The sequence below is a fragment of the Melanostigma gelatinosum genome, assembly GCF_949748355.1.
Source record: "Melanostigma gelatinosum genome assembly, chromosome: 8".
Taxonomy (NCBI): domain Eukaryota; kingdom Metazoa; phylum Chordata; class Actinopteri; order Perciformes; family Zoarcidae; genus Melanostigma; species Melanostigma gelatinosum.
Window position 1 is genome coordinate 24418286 of NC_136641.1, and position 15824 is coordinate 24434109.

General features: G+C 44.5%; 1 protein-coding gene across 3 annotated transcripts in view; it reads right to left on the reverse strand.

Moving 5' to 3' along the window:
- Positions 1-15824, reverse strand: part of tmcc1a (transmembrane and coiled-coil domain family 1a) — a gene marked incomplete at its 5' end in the record, with an annotated part of 37243 nt that overhangs the window by 5880 nt on the left and 15539 nt on the right. For 2 of the 3 annotated variants that reach the window (XM_079274029.1, XM_079274028.1), the window contains one exon: positions 110-367. In XM_079274029.1, coding sequence (XP_079130155.1) covers positions 110-367 — 258 coding nt within the window. Of the gene's footprint in view, positions 1-109; positions 368-1439; positions 1479-15824 lie in introns of those variants that run through there. The other variant, XM_079274030.1, reaches the window with a different exon arrangement.

Here is a 15824-nt window from a genome sequence, read left to right on the forward strand (position 1 = left end):
CAACATGAATCAACAGGTTTAGGGTTGATGTCACATAAGCCTGTTAAAAATAGAATCAAAGACTAGATTAGTAAACACATGAATAGTTCCATAGAGCTCCTCTTCTCACCTGCTTGATGCGTGTGCTTTGCTGCTTGTCAGCATTGTTGGCCAGTTTGAGGTACTCGGCGACGTTGTCGTCCCTCGCCGTCTGCTCGATCTTGATCTGCTCGGTGAGCTTGAGGATTTTCTGCTGCAGCTGGGCGATCGCCTGCTTTGTGCGCTGAGGGTCGGGGGTGGCGTCCTCGCCTCCCGGGAACGAACCGTCCGCCCCGCACGACACAGCCAGGGGTGTTGGGCCGAGCCCGCTCACCTCCAGACGGTCGATCTGAGAGTGGCGAGAGGGAGAAGGGATGGGGGGGAGGTAAAGCATCAAGAGGGTGAAAGGAGGGATTGAAGAGGAAAATAAAAAAGGGAAGAAAAAGTGTGAGTTGCATATTGAGGATGTCATTTTGCTGACATGGGCAAAAAAAAGAAAAAAAGGCTTCTGCATGTCTGCAGCCCGTCCCCAAAAAAGGAGGCAAAATGAGACGTTTGAAAAGGCAACTTGCGGTCAGCTGCTCTGAAGAGGAAGATGCGTGAGGTCAGTTTTTAAATTAGTTTACACAGAAAAGAAAGTGGAAAAAGAAACTTATCAGTCCATCCATACACAACTCAACACTCGTCAATAAGTGTGAATCCACAGCTGCCAGCAGGTCTCTTTTTCTTTGGTTAAAAGAGTATCAGCCTAATCTCTACTTCTATTTGTTCAGGGAGTGACGATAAAGGACAAGACTGACAGGATATTAGATTTGTGTTCACAGTAGTTTCACAGATTAAGAATATTTGTCCGGTTGTTGAGACACTGACCTGATTTTGTCAATAAGCCACAGAGCAACAAAGAAAGGTTTTCCTGTGTTTCTTAATCTACATCAACCCTCCGAGAAGATTATGAACCTACAGCACCTTCAAGCACAAATGTGACTCATGTCCACAGATGTCTCTGGGGACGAATACACAGAACACTGACACTGGAGCTGATGATGCATCAGGGACTGTGATCAAAATATTTTTCTAGAATATTCTTCTCATACACAAAATAAGCAGCTGCACTTCACAGGACACTGCGGGGGCTCACGAGCCACCCAGAGAAAAACAAACACAAAAGCCATGAAGGACCACGGAGACAGTTATTCACCTTGCACCACTCAGAACAGCCCACTATTACCGTAACAGGTCAAAACTAAGCCGCAGAGGCTCACCTGCATGACTAACTGATGACACAAACCACAGAGCATCCGGGAGGAAAACCAAACCTCCAGATTAAACACTCCCTCTGACAGACTTTATAAAGTAAAAACAAATGACCAAACTATAAATAACTCCTCTTCACAGAGCAACACGCGCTGAAAGCCGCTCACCTTTCCATTGGTCAAACGGAGGAACTGTTCCCAGTGCATTTTCCCCTCAAAGTAAAGAGACTGAGTGTTTTCATCCGTGTCCTCGCGCTTTGTTGAAGTTCAACAGATAACTAAATTAAATCCGCGCCGGTTCCTCGGGGACTTCCGCCGGGCTGCTGTGGCTCCAGCTCTCCGGGCATGTTGTGAAAGTTGAAGCGCACCTGAAACTCAGTAAACCGGGCAGAGTTCGAAGCCCCGCCCCTTCCTCCTCCCCTCACAGCTGAGGGATGACATCATCCTGTGAGCTGCACGGCAGGCAGCCGTCAATCATCCTCACCGGGAGCAGAAATAGCATTTCAACAACATTCACAGACAAATAAGAATAAAGCGACAACTCTTGAGAACCGGCATTACTAACTGCTCCGTCTATCACTACCACTATCAGAATAATACACTAGTACTGTACTTAAGTACAATGCGGGATAGTTGTAATTAACTAGAGTATTTATACGCAACCTACTTGATATTTCATGGAGTAAATGTTACAGTATTTACTCCATGTACTTAACAGCTGTTCTTACTTGTACATACAAAATACGTTACAAGTTTACACATCAATACAACCAATCAAGACTAAAATAAGGTACATGAAGATAATCCACAAACTTGTTGTGAGCCGTTTAAGGTAGAATTAAAGAATCATACTGTTCCATTATATTAGAGAGAAGGCAGACATCTCCACGGCCGATATCTCCAAAAACTAGGCAACTCACACCAAAACAATCTAGAATGATTTACAGCAATACAGATAAGAGGAAACATACGCATTTCTTTTGTTTTGGGGTGAACTGTCCCTTTAAGCTCTACTTAAACCAACCACAACTACTGAAACATAAACGCATGACTCATAAACCACGGTGGTTTGCGTTGTACCAGAGACTCGACACGATAGATCTTTTAACAACAAACAAACAAACGAGTGAACTACGTGGAAGAATGAGCAACACCAGACTGCCGATCAGTATCTCATACAGGCGCCACAAAAGAGAACGCTTGCTTTACAATATATTGAAGAATAATGCATGAAATGATTAAAGGGAGGAGTGACAATCAGAGTTAATGTGTGAAGTGGAATCCTTTAATCAAGCTAAACAAGAGGCTACAGGGCGGACGTGCCTCTGATGTGAGACTATGTCAGCTCCCAGCCTCTCTGTCTGGGTCTGCCAATAGAGAGGGCAAGAAAAACCAGTCTGACAGCCCTACACACACACACACACACACACACACACACACACACACACACAAAACACATTCCTTTGAGTAGAGGGAAAACGAGATTCGGCAACTCATCCAAATTTTTTAAGGCTATTGGGCTTAAGGAAATGAAATGTTTTTGCATCATTTTGATCACTGTACGACAGCGTTTAACAGAAGACGGCCACGAGTCAATTAACCCAACAACTGTTGAGTGCACTGTAAGTCTATACTTGATCAAATCCTCTTGACGGGCAGCCGAGGCGATCGAGTGAATCAGAGAACTAGAACAGCCTGCTGGGCCGGCAAAGAGAGAAAGAACCACGAGGGGACGTTTCACAGCGGCACCGGGTCTGCCCTCGGCTATAAACAAAACAGTATTAATAGCTTCATGGGGGGGGCGAGCATGAATTAAGTGCTCGTTTCATCCATATGAGCACTCCATAGGTAACCGTGAAGGTTTCCCAGTTTGCTCATGTTCTTACAGATGACTCCATTATCTGAATAATTAAAAATGTGTGCCCTCTGACTAAAGGAATGCGGTACATAAAGAGGGCAAAGGACGAGTCGGCAGCACCCTTTGGACTGGAGTACAGCCTGCAATACAGAGTAGATAGAGCTCTTTGACAGTGATAAGAAGGCCGAGTGATCTGTGAACACTGGCACCAAATCAACGGCCTCTCACTGATCAAAAAGAAATCCTCTCTCAGCAGAGGACCCACACAGCTGCTCAGTCACGTGGTTTTACGAGAGTGTACCTTGTTTTACAGCTCGCCTTCTTTATGACCGCTAACGGCACATTTATGATCTCATTTTGTATACTGCCAGCACACACGGTCATCCCCAGCGTTCTGATGCCACAGATAAGAGCGTGAACACAACGCCTGCGTGATCAGCGTCGTCCCCAAACAGTCGAGTTTTTCCGCGGCTAATCGTGCACGTAATTAAAGATGGCGAGCTGAAGGATTAGGCTAATTTGCAAGTGTTAACAGAGCCAAAAGCTGAGCCGCTGAAGCAAGAAGCAACAGGCACTGATCACTGGAGCTGGTGTAGCCTAATGAGGGAGGCTGGGTGTGTGTTTGTAACTGGAGGGGGGGGTGGCTGCCTGATCCCACTCTGATTAGACTTTATCAGTAAGAAAGGACAACAAAAAAGGACCTAACCCCACCGCATCCACACAGGAAGGAGTCTGTTCTCACCCCACCCCTGTCCGAAAGAAACTGGGTCCGCCTGCTGGTGGACCGGCTTGTGCAACAGCCTCTGATCCAAGTACAGCTAGTTAGAGCCGTGAGAGGGGCGGCCCCGACGTACCTCGGATCCGCCGGAGTGCCTGGGAGAAGCCAGACCTAAACACTCAGACCTGCGGCCCATACGTCTCACACAAGCAGGCATTTAGAAAGCATTACGGTGATAATGTCGTCAGATATGCATCAGGCACGCAACCAGAACATCTTGTACTGCCCCATCTCGATAACTCGCAGACACACGTGTGCCTCAAATTCCTGCCCGCTCAATGTAGGTCATAGAGCAGGAAGTGGGCTGATGCTGTCAGAAGATTCTGTCCGATATATTTTTGGGCAACTTATCAGTTCTTGTTTCTTTTAACCCCATAGCTTCAGACATGCCCCCCCCCCCCTCGTTTATGCCTCCTTTAAGTCCGGTTGAATGTATTTGTTGTTACGTCAGCTGAGTTCAGGTCCAGTAAATGTTCAGGGTGAGGGGAATTTGAACCCCATTTCTATCCTTGACTGCTGCTTATTGTTAAAAGATGGAGAATTGTACACCACATGTTTAAGAATGAAACAAACACCTCCCTGTTTAAGACTTACAGCTTATATAATGCTCTCAAATACAGTAGTTAGTGTAAACACGCAGGCAGAAACCACAGCACTGAGCTGAGATTGTTTTGAATACAAACATTTTTGGTCTAGTTACAATATTTTCTTTTATGCAAAAAAAGAAAAACAAAGAAACTGTCGTGCTCTATATGGTGAAGGTCAATTTGTATGCCCAAATGTGCAAAAGTGCAGTACCTTGTTGGTGGTCACGCCTCGCATTCCTGTGATGTCAGCTTGTGTTTCTTGCGCCAAAGATGCAAGAGTGACACTACAACTTGAGGATTCTTTCTGGGAGATCTGCTCTGCTCTACACCTCTCCTATTACAGCCTTCTCTGAAGTATGGAAGAAGGTAGAGCACATCAGGGTTTCAGCAGCAGCAGCGGGATGGCTGGGTGTGCTGGTCCTCCAACCTTGCTTATCTACAGAGTGTAATATCCTCGAGCGACGGGACCTCGGATCCATGGCGGACGCTAGAATCGGGGTTGAGAGGCGTACGCTTAGTGCTGCGCCTGAATGACGTCGGTGACCCATCCACCTGTAGACAGTGATTTTACATCTTACAGCTGTCCGCTCTCCATTTATACCCGGTGTATCTCTCGGACCTTATCACTCGGGAGGCATCGAAGCCAATCATCTGGGACGGACTGAACTTCACACTCCTGATTAGTCGGTTCGATCTTTAACCCTGCAGTCAGTCAGAAAGCGGTTGTCATAGCAGAAATTGGCATTACGTAGCGATCCTGATGTCTTTTATCAAACGGATAAAAACAGATCAGTTCATAGTGTGTGGTGGTAGAGCAAAGTGAGCATGCAGTGAAGTGCATGTGCCTCCATGGAGGGTTATTTAGGGTTATTTAGTTGTCGAAAAACATCAGTACATGTGACAAATCTCTTCCATCTTTAACCCTGAACTATTATTTTCCTGCCGACCCCTTCTCATTTCCTCATGTGTTCAGTTCCCACACAGGCGTGCTAAATTAAGCAGCGCTGAAATTCAAACAAAAGACTTTTAAATGTCTTTTTTTTTTTTTTGGTTTCCCCTGAAGGGGATCCAATGTGGCAACAACGAGCCCCATTCACCAGATATAGAAAATGACATAACTCCATGTGATGCCCGACAAGTGGCAGTTTGCGCAACACATTCACCCATGAATTGGCACAAAGCAGAACACAAGCTACTAATCATACACAGCAGACAGGCAAACACGCACACACCCAATGCCTGCCAGTGCATTTCCAAAGGAATTTAGAGGCTGTGAAAAGCCCTTCGGGTTCACATCCGAAATAAAAGAAACACATCGGCTGAGAGTGCAGGTCTGGAGAGAAAAAGGAAAAAAAAAAAACAGAGGCTTTCTTGGGCCTCTCTATCACAACAAAGACTTTCAATCCCTATGATTTCAAGACAAAATCATTTTCGCACCAAGAGATTGGAGGTGGAGACTCACGGTTGTGGGAGCAGGAAGTGGAGAGGTGTCAGCAGTTACCAGGTTGAGGATGACCTCCATGGCGGGGAGGCGCATGCGAGCGGCCTGGATTGGAAATGCTCGTTTGGTCTGTCTGCCTGTTTGCGTGTCCCTCGGGAGACGACCAGAGCCAGGGGCAGAGAGGAAGAAGTCATCACTCAGGACGCTTCCCCCAAACAAAGTCCACTTGACTCAAAGTCCACCGGACAACTACTCCACTTAACAGCAAAGACGTAGAGACTCTTAGGAATAACCGGTGGCTTGATTGAATATCCAGAATCCATAGACAGTGCGGTTCCTGCGGCAATGAACCGTGACTATTGATAGCTGCAGAGTCTAGTTGTGTTGTGCTGCTGGTTCACAGAGCAGCCGCTGCTCAAAGCCCACGAGCACGCTTCAGTGCCAACAACGCGCTCGGCGGAGAAGCCTATGGAGCACACACATATGCGCTTCGCTGAGCATGAATCCTGCAGACAGAGTGCAGAGTGCATTGGTGGGAGAACAAGGACTCCTCTGGAGCCACGGGTCTGTCTGATGTGGGTTTGGGGTGTCAGAGATGAGGCGGTTAATCGGATGAAGACTCGAAGGGGCTGGATGGCGGCGGGGTTAAAAGAAGGAAGAGTTTACTGTGAAGTTAAGTGTTGAAAGAGTCCGTCGGGGATAGGAATCCTCAGAGGGAGAAGAGAGCAGCAGAGACCCAGAGGACGGATGTAAAGGAAGCGAGGGAGCAGACAGGAAGAAAGAAAAAAGAAGCCCACCAGGAGCTGTCAGTGAGAGGGAGACGGAGCGAGAAAAGAGGGGTTGTGAGAAAGCTTTGTGAAGGGAGGAGGGGAAGTGGGGGGGTCTTTTCTTCTGTCTGAGTTTCTAGGCCAGCTCCGCTCCAAAACAGTGGCTAGTTCAGGCAGAGAGCGAGAAAAATCTTCCGCTCCCGCCTTTCAATTATCTCACAGTTTGATTGTCGCAGCCAATCAGCGCCCTGAGCGATCACGTTAATGAATCCCTTTCCACTGCCCGTGTGCGCTAACGACCGAGAGCTAGACAAGGAATGTTTCCTTCTTCTTCTGCTGATCGATGGAAAGCAAACTTGCACCCCAAAAAAAAGAAGAAAAAAACAAATCCCAGCTTACACAGAGCACACGGTCATATGATGATTACAAAGCTGCTATTCAAACATGACTTTAGCTTATGATTGCGTCACAGAGTTGCTTTTCCACTGACGACAAATGTCCAACATGGCTTTGGTAATGTTCTTGCAATTTCACAGCAACATGATGATCATGTTTCCTACAATCCTTACGCTTAATCCCGTTTACAGCTCATTAGCACCATTTGATGTAGGGAAATTGTCACGACCGCATCCGTACAGGTAATAAAATATCAACTACAATCCACCGGGTATTTTGATTTTGACATGAGGTCATTGGTGGTATACAGACTGGAAGCTGGTCACCTTCACAGCCTTAAAACACATTCAAATTCCTACTCCAACAAACACTATTCTTAGGAGCTTTGGCGCTTTTGTTCTCCACGATAAAATCATTGTGTTTGAGAGCCATCACTTTCGAAAGTGTACAAACCAATTAGGGAGAAAGAGCAAAGCAGGGAGCGTGGGGGGTAAGGCAGGACAAGGTCTAAAGACTTCAGTGCAGAAGCTGAGGGGGGGGGGGGGGGGCGAGAGGAGAGCATGAATACAGGCTTTAATGAGAGCGCGGGAGGAGAGGGTAGGATTTAGGGAAAAGGCTGCTTATGTAAAGAAGGACAAACCCAAGTTGCTCGAGTGGGAATGTAAGTGTGTGACGCGTAGGTTTGACCCCGGTATTAAATCGATGTGACACACGGAGGCAGCCATGCAGCCATAGTCTGAGCTTAACATGGCAAAAGAAAGTGAAAGCGGAATATCATGTAAATTGGTTGCTGGAAAACATCGTATGATCAAGAGCAATCAACTGTGTAAACAGGAAGTCACTGTAGCATCACAAACTGGAACATAACTGACCAAAATAACTGCTTCAGTGGTTCTACAGTTTATTACACGTAACTACCAATCCTTTTTAAATGTAAGTATGAGTTGGTTTGTTTCATATCTGCACACATGGAGAAATATGTTTGTTTTGAAAGAAATATTTAATCAACGCTATAAGCTAATATTTATTTAGTGATGGGTATATTGCTACTTAGTCAACACTTACAACGTTTGAACTGAGGAACAGCTGATTTGTTACTGGAACCATAAATAAATGTACATCATACTTTCAGATCCTCATACGGTATTTTTCTTACAGATGGCTTGACGGTCAATCATTAGTCACTTACGGGAAAACCACACTGGATCTTCCAACTGACAAGTTCCTTTCAGACACGAATGCATCACAATCATTCCCTGCCTCTGCTCTCATGAAGTCTCCTATGGAGGCCATGTGGCCCCCAGCAGCTCCCGTCAGTCCAGGAATACTCTTTCAGGGTGACTCAGGACGTCTTTACGCACTCACTGGTAGCATGTTAATAACATACCTCGAATAGCAGACCGGCTGCGCAATGACAAAGTCACAGAGAGAGAGGGGGGGGGGGGGGGGGGGATTCCCGTCCCCTAGAATTAGGGGACGGGAAGAACAGCTGTGACCTGGTGTTTTTTTTACAATGACAGAAATTAATGTTTGCTTCACGTTAACTAAGATGGGGGTAGAATTAATGCAAAAGTATCTCTGCTGGTGTTATTAGAATGATGTTCAAAATTACATTTTCAACTCAAATAGGATTTCTTGGAGACTGTGGTCCAATTTGTCGGGCGAGATTTGTATTTCATTGCTCCTTACGTAGACATAAACGGCTCATTCTATGGTAACAAAAAAACACAATGATTTTCAGGCGATTACACAGTTAAGAAAATATACTTATTAATATCTATATTAATATATATTTCCGCCAATAGATCCCCCTTAATGTTGCAAACTGTTTCTTTAAGAACAGAGTTAAATGTAGACATTTTCTACAGAGATCAGAGTTGCTTCCTATAGTTCCAACAGGTGAATTAGAGTTGCACTGGCAATTAAGTTCATTCATCAAATTTACAATCGATGAATGTTCATGTACAACTGTGAGAGGATACAAATGGGTTCAGTAAAAACAACAACGCTGTTGAGCTCTTTTCGTGTCTAATTGAATAGGTTTGAGACAGAACAAAACAATGGCCCAATGTGATGAACACATCTTTGTCCCTCACAGGTGCATTCTACGCATGTGTTAAGGGAACAAGAGCTGCTGAGCTGGTGATGTTGGGAACCAATTCAGAGCTGGAATGCTTATCTAGTTATACGACACAGCCGGCAGCAGGACTTTAGGCTACGACAGTATCATGTCACCTATAGGTGAGTGGCTCCTATTGCAATGAATGGGAACACAGAACATACATGACAATCACGCTAAAATGCAACCGAGTAACCGGGTCCCATCAAACTTTGAAGGCTAATGTCTGTTACGCAAATTTAATATATGTTTCAATATATGTAGTACATCGATCTTATTATCTTCATTTTTCTTTAAGACATAAATAAAGCATATGGGTTTGAGCACACGACAAAGAATGTACTCAAACCCGGGTATGAAATTTACATATTTTTTTGCCCCCACTGACTGAAATCCAGGGGCATTTTCAAAAAATTGGGGGCACTTTTTGAAACTTGTGAAATAACATGAAACCTGTGTTCAAAATCATAAATATACTTATTTAGGCTTACAGTATATGAGCAATTGTCATCAAATGGCAATAATAAGACTATTAGGCAGTAGTCTACAGATTCAAAGTGTTTTCTTAGATTTTTTTAAACAAAAAACAAACAAATCAGACAATCATATTCAATTTTATTCTTATTTCTTTGTGGTTATTTATTGTTGTCATTACTTTTTTTTAAACAACTATTAACAATTATTAAGTCAACAATGCATTGATTACATATACATCAGTCATTGTTTGGAATTATTGAGAAAGATATTTCTGTAGCACCTTAAAAATTAAAAATGTGCCATTTGAAGGTAAAAATTCAGTTCAGAGTTTTTACTTCATAAAATATCTTAATTGACTCAGGTCAGGTATTTCCAGCAACCCTCAAATCAAAGAATAAAGACACTTTAGGTGTATTTTCCCTTTAACTCACGAGATGCAGGTAGCATGTTTCATACTTAATATGAATATAATTCATTTAATCTAATTTCCATTATGCAATATGTATACGGTACTTTGTTGGCATCTTATTCTGAAAACCGGATGTTCGTCTGAAGAAACCGGATGTTGTCTCACATTAATCTTTCCAGTAACTTTCAAAGCTCCCGATCTGCGCCGTTTGAATGAGTTTACCGTGAATTTCAGCATATGGGTGCACTAACATGTAAGTGTCTGCTGAGTTGACTGGAATTCAATTACAGAGCCATTGCCATGGGACAATGTGACGTTCTAAGGTTTTCTGAGGATTTGTTTTCCCATTAATTATCCTTCTATGTGTATAAATAACCAAACCAACAGCACAGTCCCCTCCGTGTGATCATAAATTGTGAAGCGTTATGGCGTGGCATGGTTTGTGGGTGTGAGGGGTTACGTAAAGGCAGAAGAGCGAGAGCTCTGTCTGCATGGAATGAGGGTAATTCAAGCCTGAGAGAGGAGACAACCATGACTCGGGGCTCAGGCCCTGCAGGACAATACCGTACCCATAAAAAGAAGCCCCCTGTCCAACGCTGACTGTCCAGTCCTCCCTAGTCTGAGCTCCAGTATAATCAACGGCCCCATTAGCCGTTACATAAACCACTGGGCGCTTTACACACAGGGGCCATTATGACTGGCGAGGGCAGAGAGCGTGAAACATCTTGGAAGCCAACTCCAATGCTGGCATCTACCAGAGGCAGGCAGGAAGTAAAACAAACAAACGTCAATAACAACACCCCAAACAATAAGAGGAGCCTGGAGTGGACACATACCGGAGAACCGCATGTTGAATGTTTTCATTGGAACTACTTTCTACTAAAGGAACACCGTAGGGCTGGTCACAGGTCAGTGTTGTACAGTATGAGGGTTTGCTAAGGTACAGTACAATGTTTGAACCTTTGACAATGAATGAAGTACATATGTTAGATAAATAGGTCCTTTATACACAGTAAGCTAATATAGAGAGGAGTGGTCCCGCCCTTCCGGTGCCCCCTATGGGAGCTTATTTAAGAAAAAATATGTACAGCAGTCAATGGAGAAAAAAAATATATACACTTTTTTAAATTGTGCCATAAATTACACATATGTTTATCACTATAAAATATAATTTTGCAATCAAGACAGTTCTTTCTAAAATAAGGTCCTACGGTGGTCCTACGACTTTGCATCTCTATATCAGCTTCTTGCAGATATATCCGTATTAACATATATATTGCTCAATAAGTAGGTTTGGGGGTAATTTAGAGGTTATTTATGTCAGCAAAAGAACTGATAGTGATGTCGCAACAGCCACAAAAATCAAGTATTATTTGGGTTGTAACCTTCAGGGTTTATGTTTGTTTCCAGTATATGTCTATGTATGAATTTGCAGGTGATGGAGTGACGTTTAAGAGACAGTGTGGGGACAAATAGGGTGAGACAGTGTGTGTGTGTGTGTGCGTGCGTGCGTGCGTGCGTGAAGGAAAGCAGTGGATAAGCAGAGACAATACTCGTCCACTGGTGGTGGTTGGTATTTGTTGGAGCTGCTTCTGGTTATGCAACATGAAGACAGAAAGGGCACTGGCCCAAAATGTGCAAGTTTATCTGGCTGGATGCTGTACAATACCCAGAGCACCATGGGGCAGAATGCAGAACCAAACACACTGCCAGCCTATTCATAAGCAGGAAGATGAAGAATCTAGAACAAACAGACCAAAGCGTTTTGGCCCTGAAAGATTATTTGGTCTGGCTCCTTCTCCGTTTTCTTGTTTCCCTCCACCCAAACCCTGTACCACTCACTCACTGTGGCCCCAGGCTGACCCCACAATGGAGCAGACCTGTTGGATGGTCGGGGGCATGGGGACTGTTTTGGGGAAGTTTTAGCAAGATTTCACTGTGTGAATTGGGCCACTAGGAAGCACTAGATTTCATAACAGGGGGACAGATAATGAGGATTGTTATTTCACTAATAGGAAGTTCTCATCAGCGCTTGACAGCTATTACCGAATGACAACTTTGGAGGGCAATGCCCATTCAGATGATCTAACAATGCAATGGACAGTCTCCTGTACTGACATCAACTTCCAAAACTGAGCTCACAATGATCAATGAAGATCAGAGTTGAGACCGGATCAAACTCTGAGTGGTTTCTTCGTTCCCCTCCGTGTCAGACGCACCAAATCGTCCATCACACCAGAGATGGCGTACTGCGAGTCAACTTCCTGTAACCGAAACCGAAACGTGGGTTTCGGTTTCGCCCCGCCCCTTTAGGAGGCTAGCGGCAGGTCCCGAGTCTATTACCTCCAATGGGAGAAGTGAACGTGAACACAGACTATGACCCGATTCTTTGGCTCTTCCAAACATTTCGACACTAAAAAACATATATTAAATACATTATGCTAATATAACCCAATCTGCTTTCGTCCATCCACACAACCTTCACAACATATCCAAATGAGGTGGGGCGATGGAGGGAGAGATGAACATGCTATGACCACGCCCACTAAGGAGACAGGAACCAATACACACCATAGGTAGAGCTTTATGCGTTATTTTTGTTATAGAGCATCTTTGGCCATACTGAACACAGAAGGTAAACAGATCTACTTCCAAAGTGTAACCATCCATAAGACTTCCCCTTGTACAAGGCTTTGTGTATTTATATTCCAGAGATGAATGTGGATTATCATACCATTAAAAGAGAAACTGAATATTCAACTAAATGAGTACAAAAACTAACTAACGCCTTAATCCACAAGGGGGAGCTAGAGCACGAAATATCCAACTGCTGTGTGGACAGTTGACTCCGTCACTGGCCTGTCTTTCACTGCACATTTCCTGACATGTTTCCTGTGCATAACCCCGCTGTTATTGCATTCTTCTCTTATCACTCCTATTGACAGACATGCAGCCTTTAATGTCGCATAATGCAGACCTGATGTGGCAGTAACATGAAGGCAAACAGGTACCGAGATCAGGGAGGAAGGGAGGACATGGCAAGAGTGAGGGCGGAAAACGGTTCAGCTCTTGTGGTTGAACAATATTTCAAAGACAGGGGACATGTCGATGTCAGCATGCAGAAAATGCCAATTTATGATGCTTTATTGTTTCAGATGGAACATTTTCAACCAGCTGCATTATTTGCAAACACACTGCCAATGCTGTTTCAGTGGCCTCGAGGTTATTTGTGAGCCTTTCTGATGGGATGCAAACAACGGTTCCTAGGATTCCTACTGGCTGACACACGTGAGAATGAGAGGATTGGTTATGGATATTAGTGGAGACAAAATATGACGATATCTCTCTAGAGGTTGTGATCAAATTTGAAGTGTGTGTGTGTGTGTGTGTGCATGTGCTCCAAGTGGGTCAGTGGAGCAGAGCTGAGCTCAGCGATCTATAGCCTCATCCATAATTCATCAGAATCCCACAAACGATATAGACTGAGCAGGGAGTGGCAGGGATGCCTCGTCTCAGTCCGTCACACTGTTTTCTCTGCTCTTCCTCGCTCAGAATGAGCAATTTCCCTTTGAAAACAATCCGCTGACCTCTCTGAGCAAAGAGAGGAAAACCAAACATAATTTTTTCATGAAGGTGCACAGTAGTGGACTTTGGCAACACAAGTCAAGAAGCTCATTTTCATGCTTGCAACTGACAGCGAGCACTGAAGATGGTAGAAATGGATCCAGCGGAGGAGGAACAGACATGTGGGTCAAGGGTGAGCAGAACATCCTCAGTGACTGGCTGACCACATATGTGGCAACGGCTGAGAAAACAGCACAGATACACATGCATGCCCACACTAATGTCTTCTTTCTCACTCACACACACACACACACACACACACGCCCAAAGAGGAAGGACCAGCTGCAGGCCAAAAATAAATACACAAAGGATGACCGATAGTGACTCACTGCTGACACACACACTTAAATGCACATGACCTCATGCACACAACAAACTTTAAAAAAATCTTAATTAAGAATGCAAGTGCATTATAAGTATTATAATAACCACTTAAAGTAGAATGTTGTTAAATCATCAAGTTATTTACAAAGAAAGAGAAGCCCATCCTACCGATCAACCGCCGCCCTCACACACACACACACACACACACACACACACACACCCACCCACCTTTGGAGCTCTTCCTTTCACAGAATCACACCCGCCTTAATGGTTTCACACACAAATTATCTTGTTATGCATCAACCGCGAAGCCCTGACGTGTGTTAGTAGGACTGTGTGTGTGTGTGAGAGAGTGTAGTAGTAGTTGTGAATGCTAATAGCAACCAGCACCGGATGAGGGCGTTGGCCTATATGTATAATCACATATGAATATTCAACAGCCTAATTAAAGAGGCTGGGGCTACGCTTCAAAGGGAGCACAAACAGTTGGGTGGAGAGTTCAAACACACACAAAGATACGCACACGTGATGCGCGCACAAACACACACACACACACACACACACAGGAGATGAGCGTTTGATTTTACATTGTACAACAAAGCATTTCAATTGCATGCATTTACTTTGTTCATTCCCTTTGAAATGGAAGACGGGCGTCCCGTTGAGGTTTGTCAACCTTCAAGCACACAATTCACGACTCTCTTTGTAAATCATTCAGAGGACGTAATGTAAACATGTGTGTGAAGAGGAACAGAAAACAGCGATAAGGTGCCATTCCAACACGTCTCCTGTGACGAAACTGAAAGCCTAATTACGTTAAGAACAAACTATTTCAGACAAAGTCGGCACATTTGGTGAAATGCACCGAAGTCTAATTCTAGAGGACGCCTTGTTCCCTGCTCTCAGAGGTCGTTATTACACCAGACAGGCTGGTGAGGAGGCTGAGAGATCAGACGGTGAACCGGTGAGCATTCAGCCGGGTGAAGCCGACACGGCCATCTTTGAACATCACCCTGTTACCATGGAGATGGACAAGCGGCTCCACGGTCTGAGCATTGGACACAGATGAGAAGGGGGGGAGCAAGACAGAGAGAGAGAGACAGAGAGTGAGACAGAAAGAGACAAAGACAGAGAGCGAGAGCGAGACAGAGAGAGAGACAGAGAGTGAGACAAAGAGACAGAAAGAGACAAAGACAGAGAGCGAGAGAGAGACAGAGAGAGAGACAGAAATGGTTGTATCCAGTGAACATTAGTCCAGACTCGTGTCAACCTCTAACAATCATTTGGCACATTGTTGAAAAGGCTTGATGTTTAAAATAACTTAACTTGTATCAATAGCACCTTTGTTTTATAGATTACACACATTTCGTTTTTTCAGAGGTTGCAGCTCCTCAGGGAGCTAAATGGCTTCGGTGTGAGCAAGAACGGCATCTCTAGTCGTTACTGTTTCCTGCTATTGTCTTATATGTAATTCATGTTGATTGTGGTGAAGGCAAGGACAGTTTTCTAATGTTTCTCACTAACTTACCACATAAAGACAGTCTCCAAGACATGAAGTAAGACGAACTGATGGCATCGGCCTCCGGATGAAACATTGTTAGCACCGCTGCACATTACAGTAAAGTCTAGGACCATAACAGCAGTACATGAGGGGGAATGTCTTTCACAAGTACACGGCAGAGACGGGACACAAACACTCAAGACCACAAGCCGCGGATCTGGCGGCTTCACACACACACACACACACACACCTGAGAAACTATTTGCCACGGG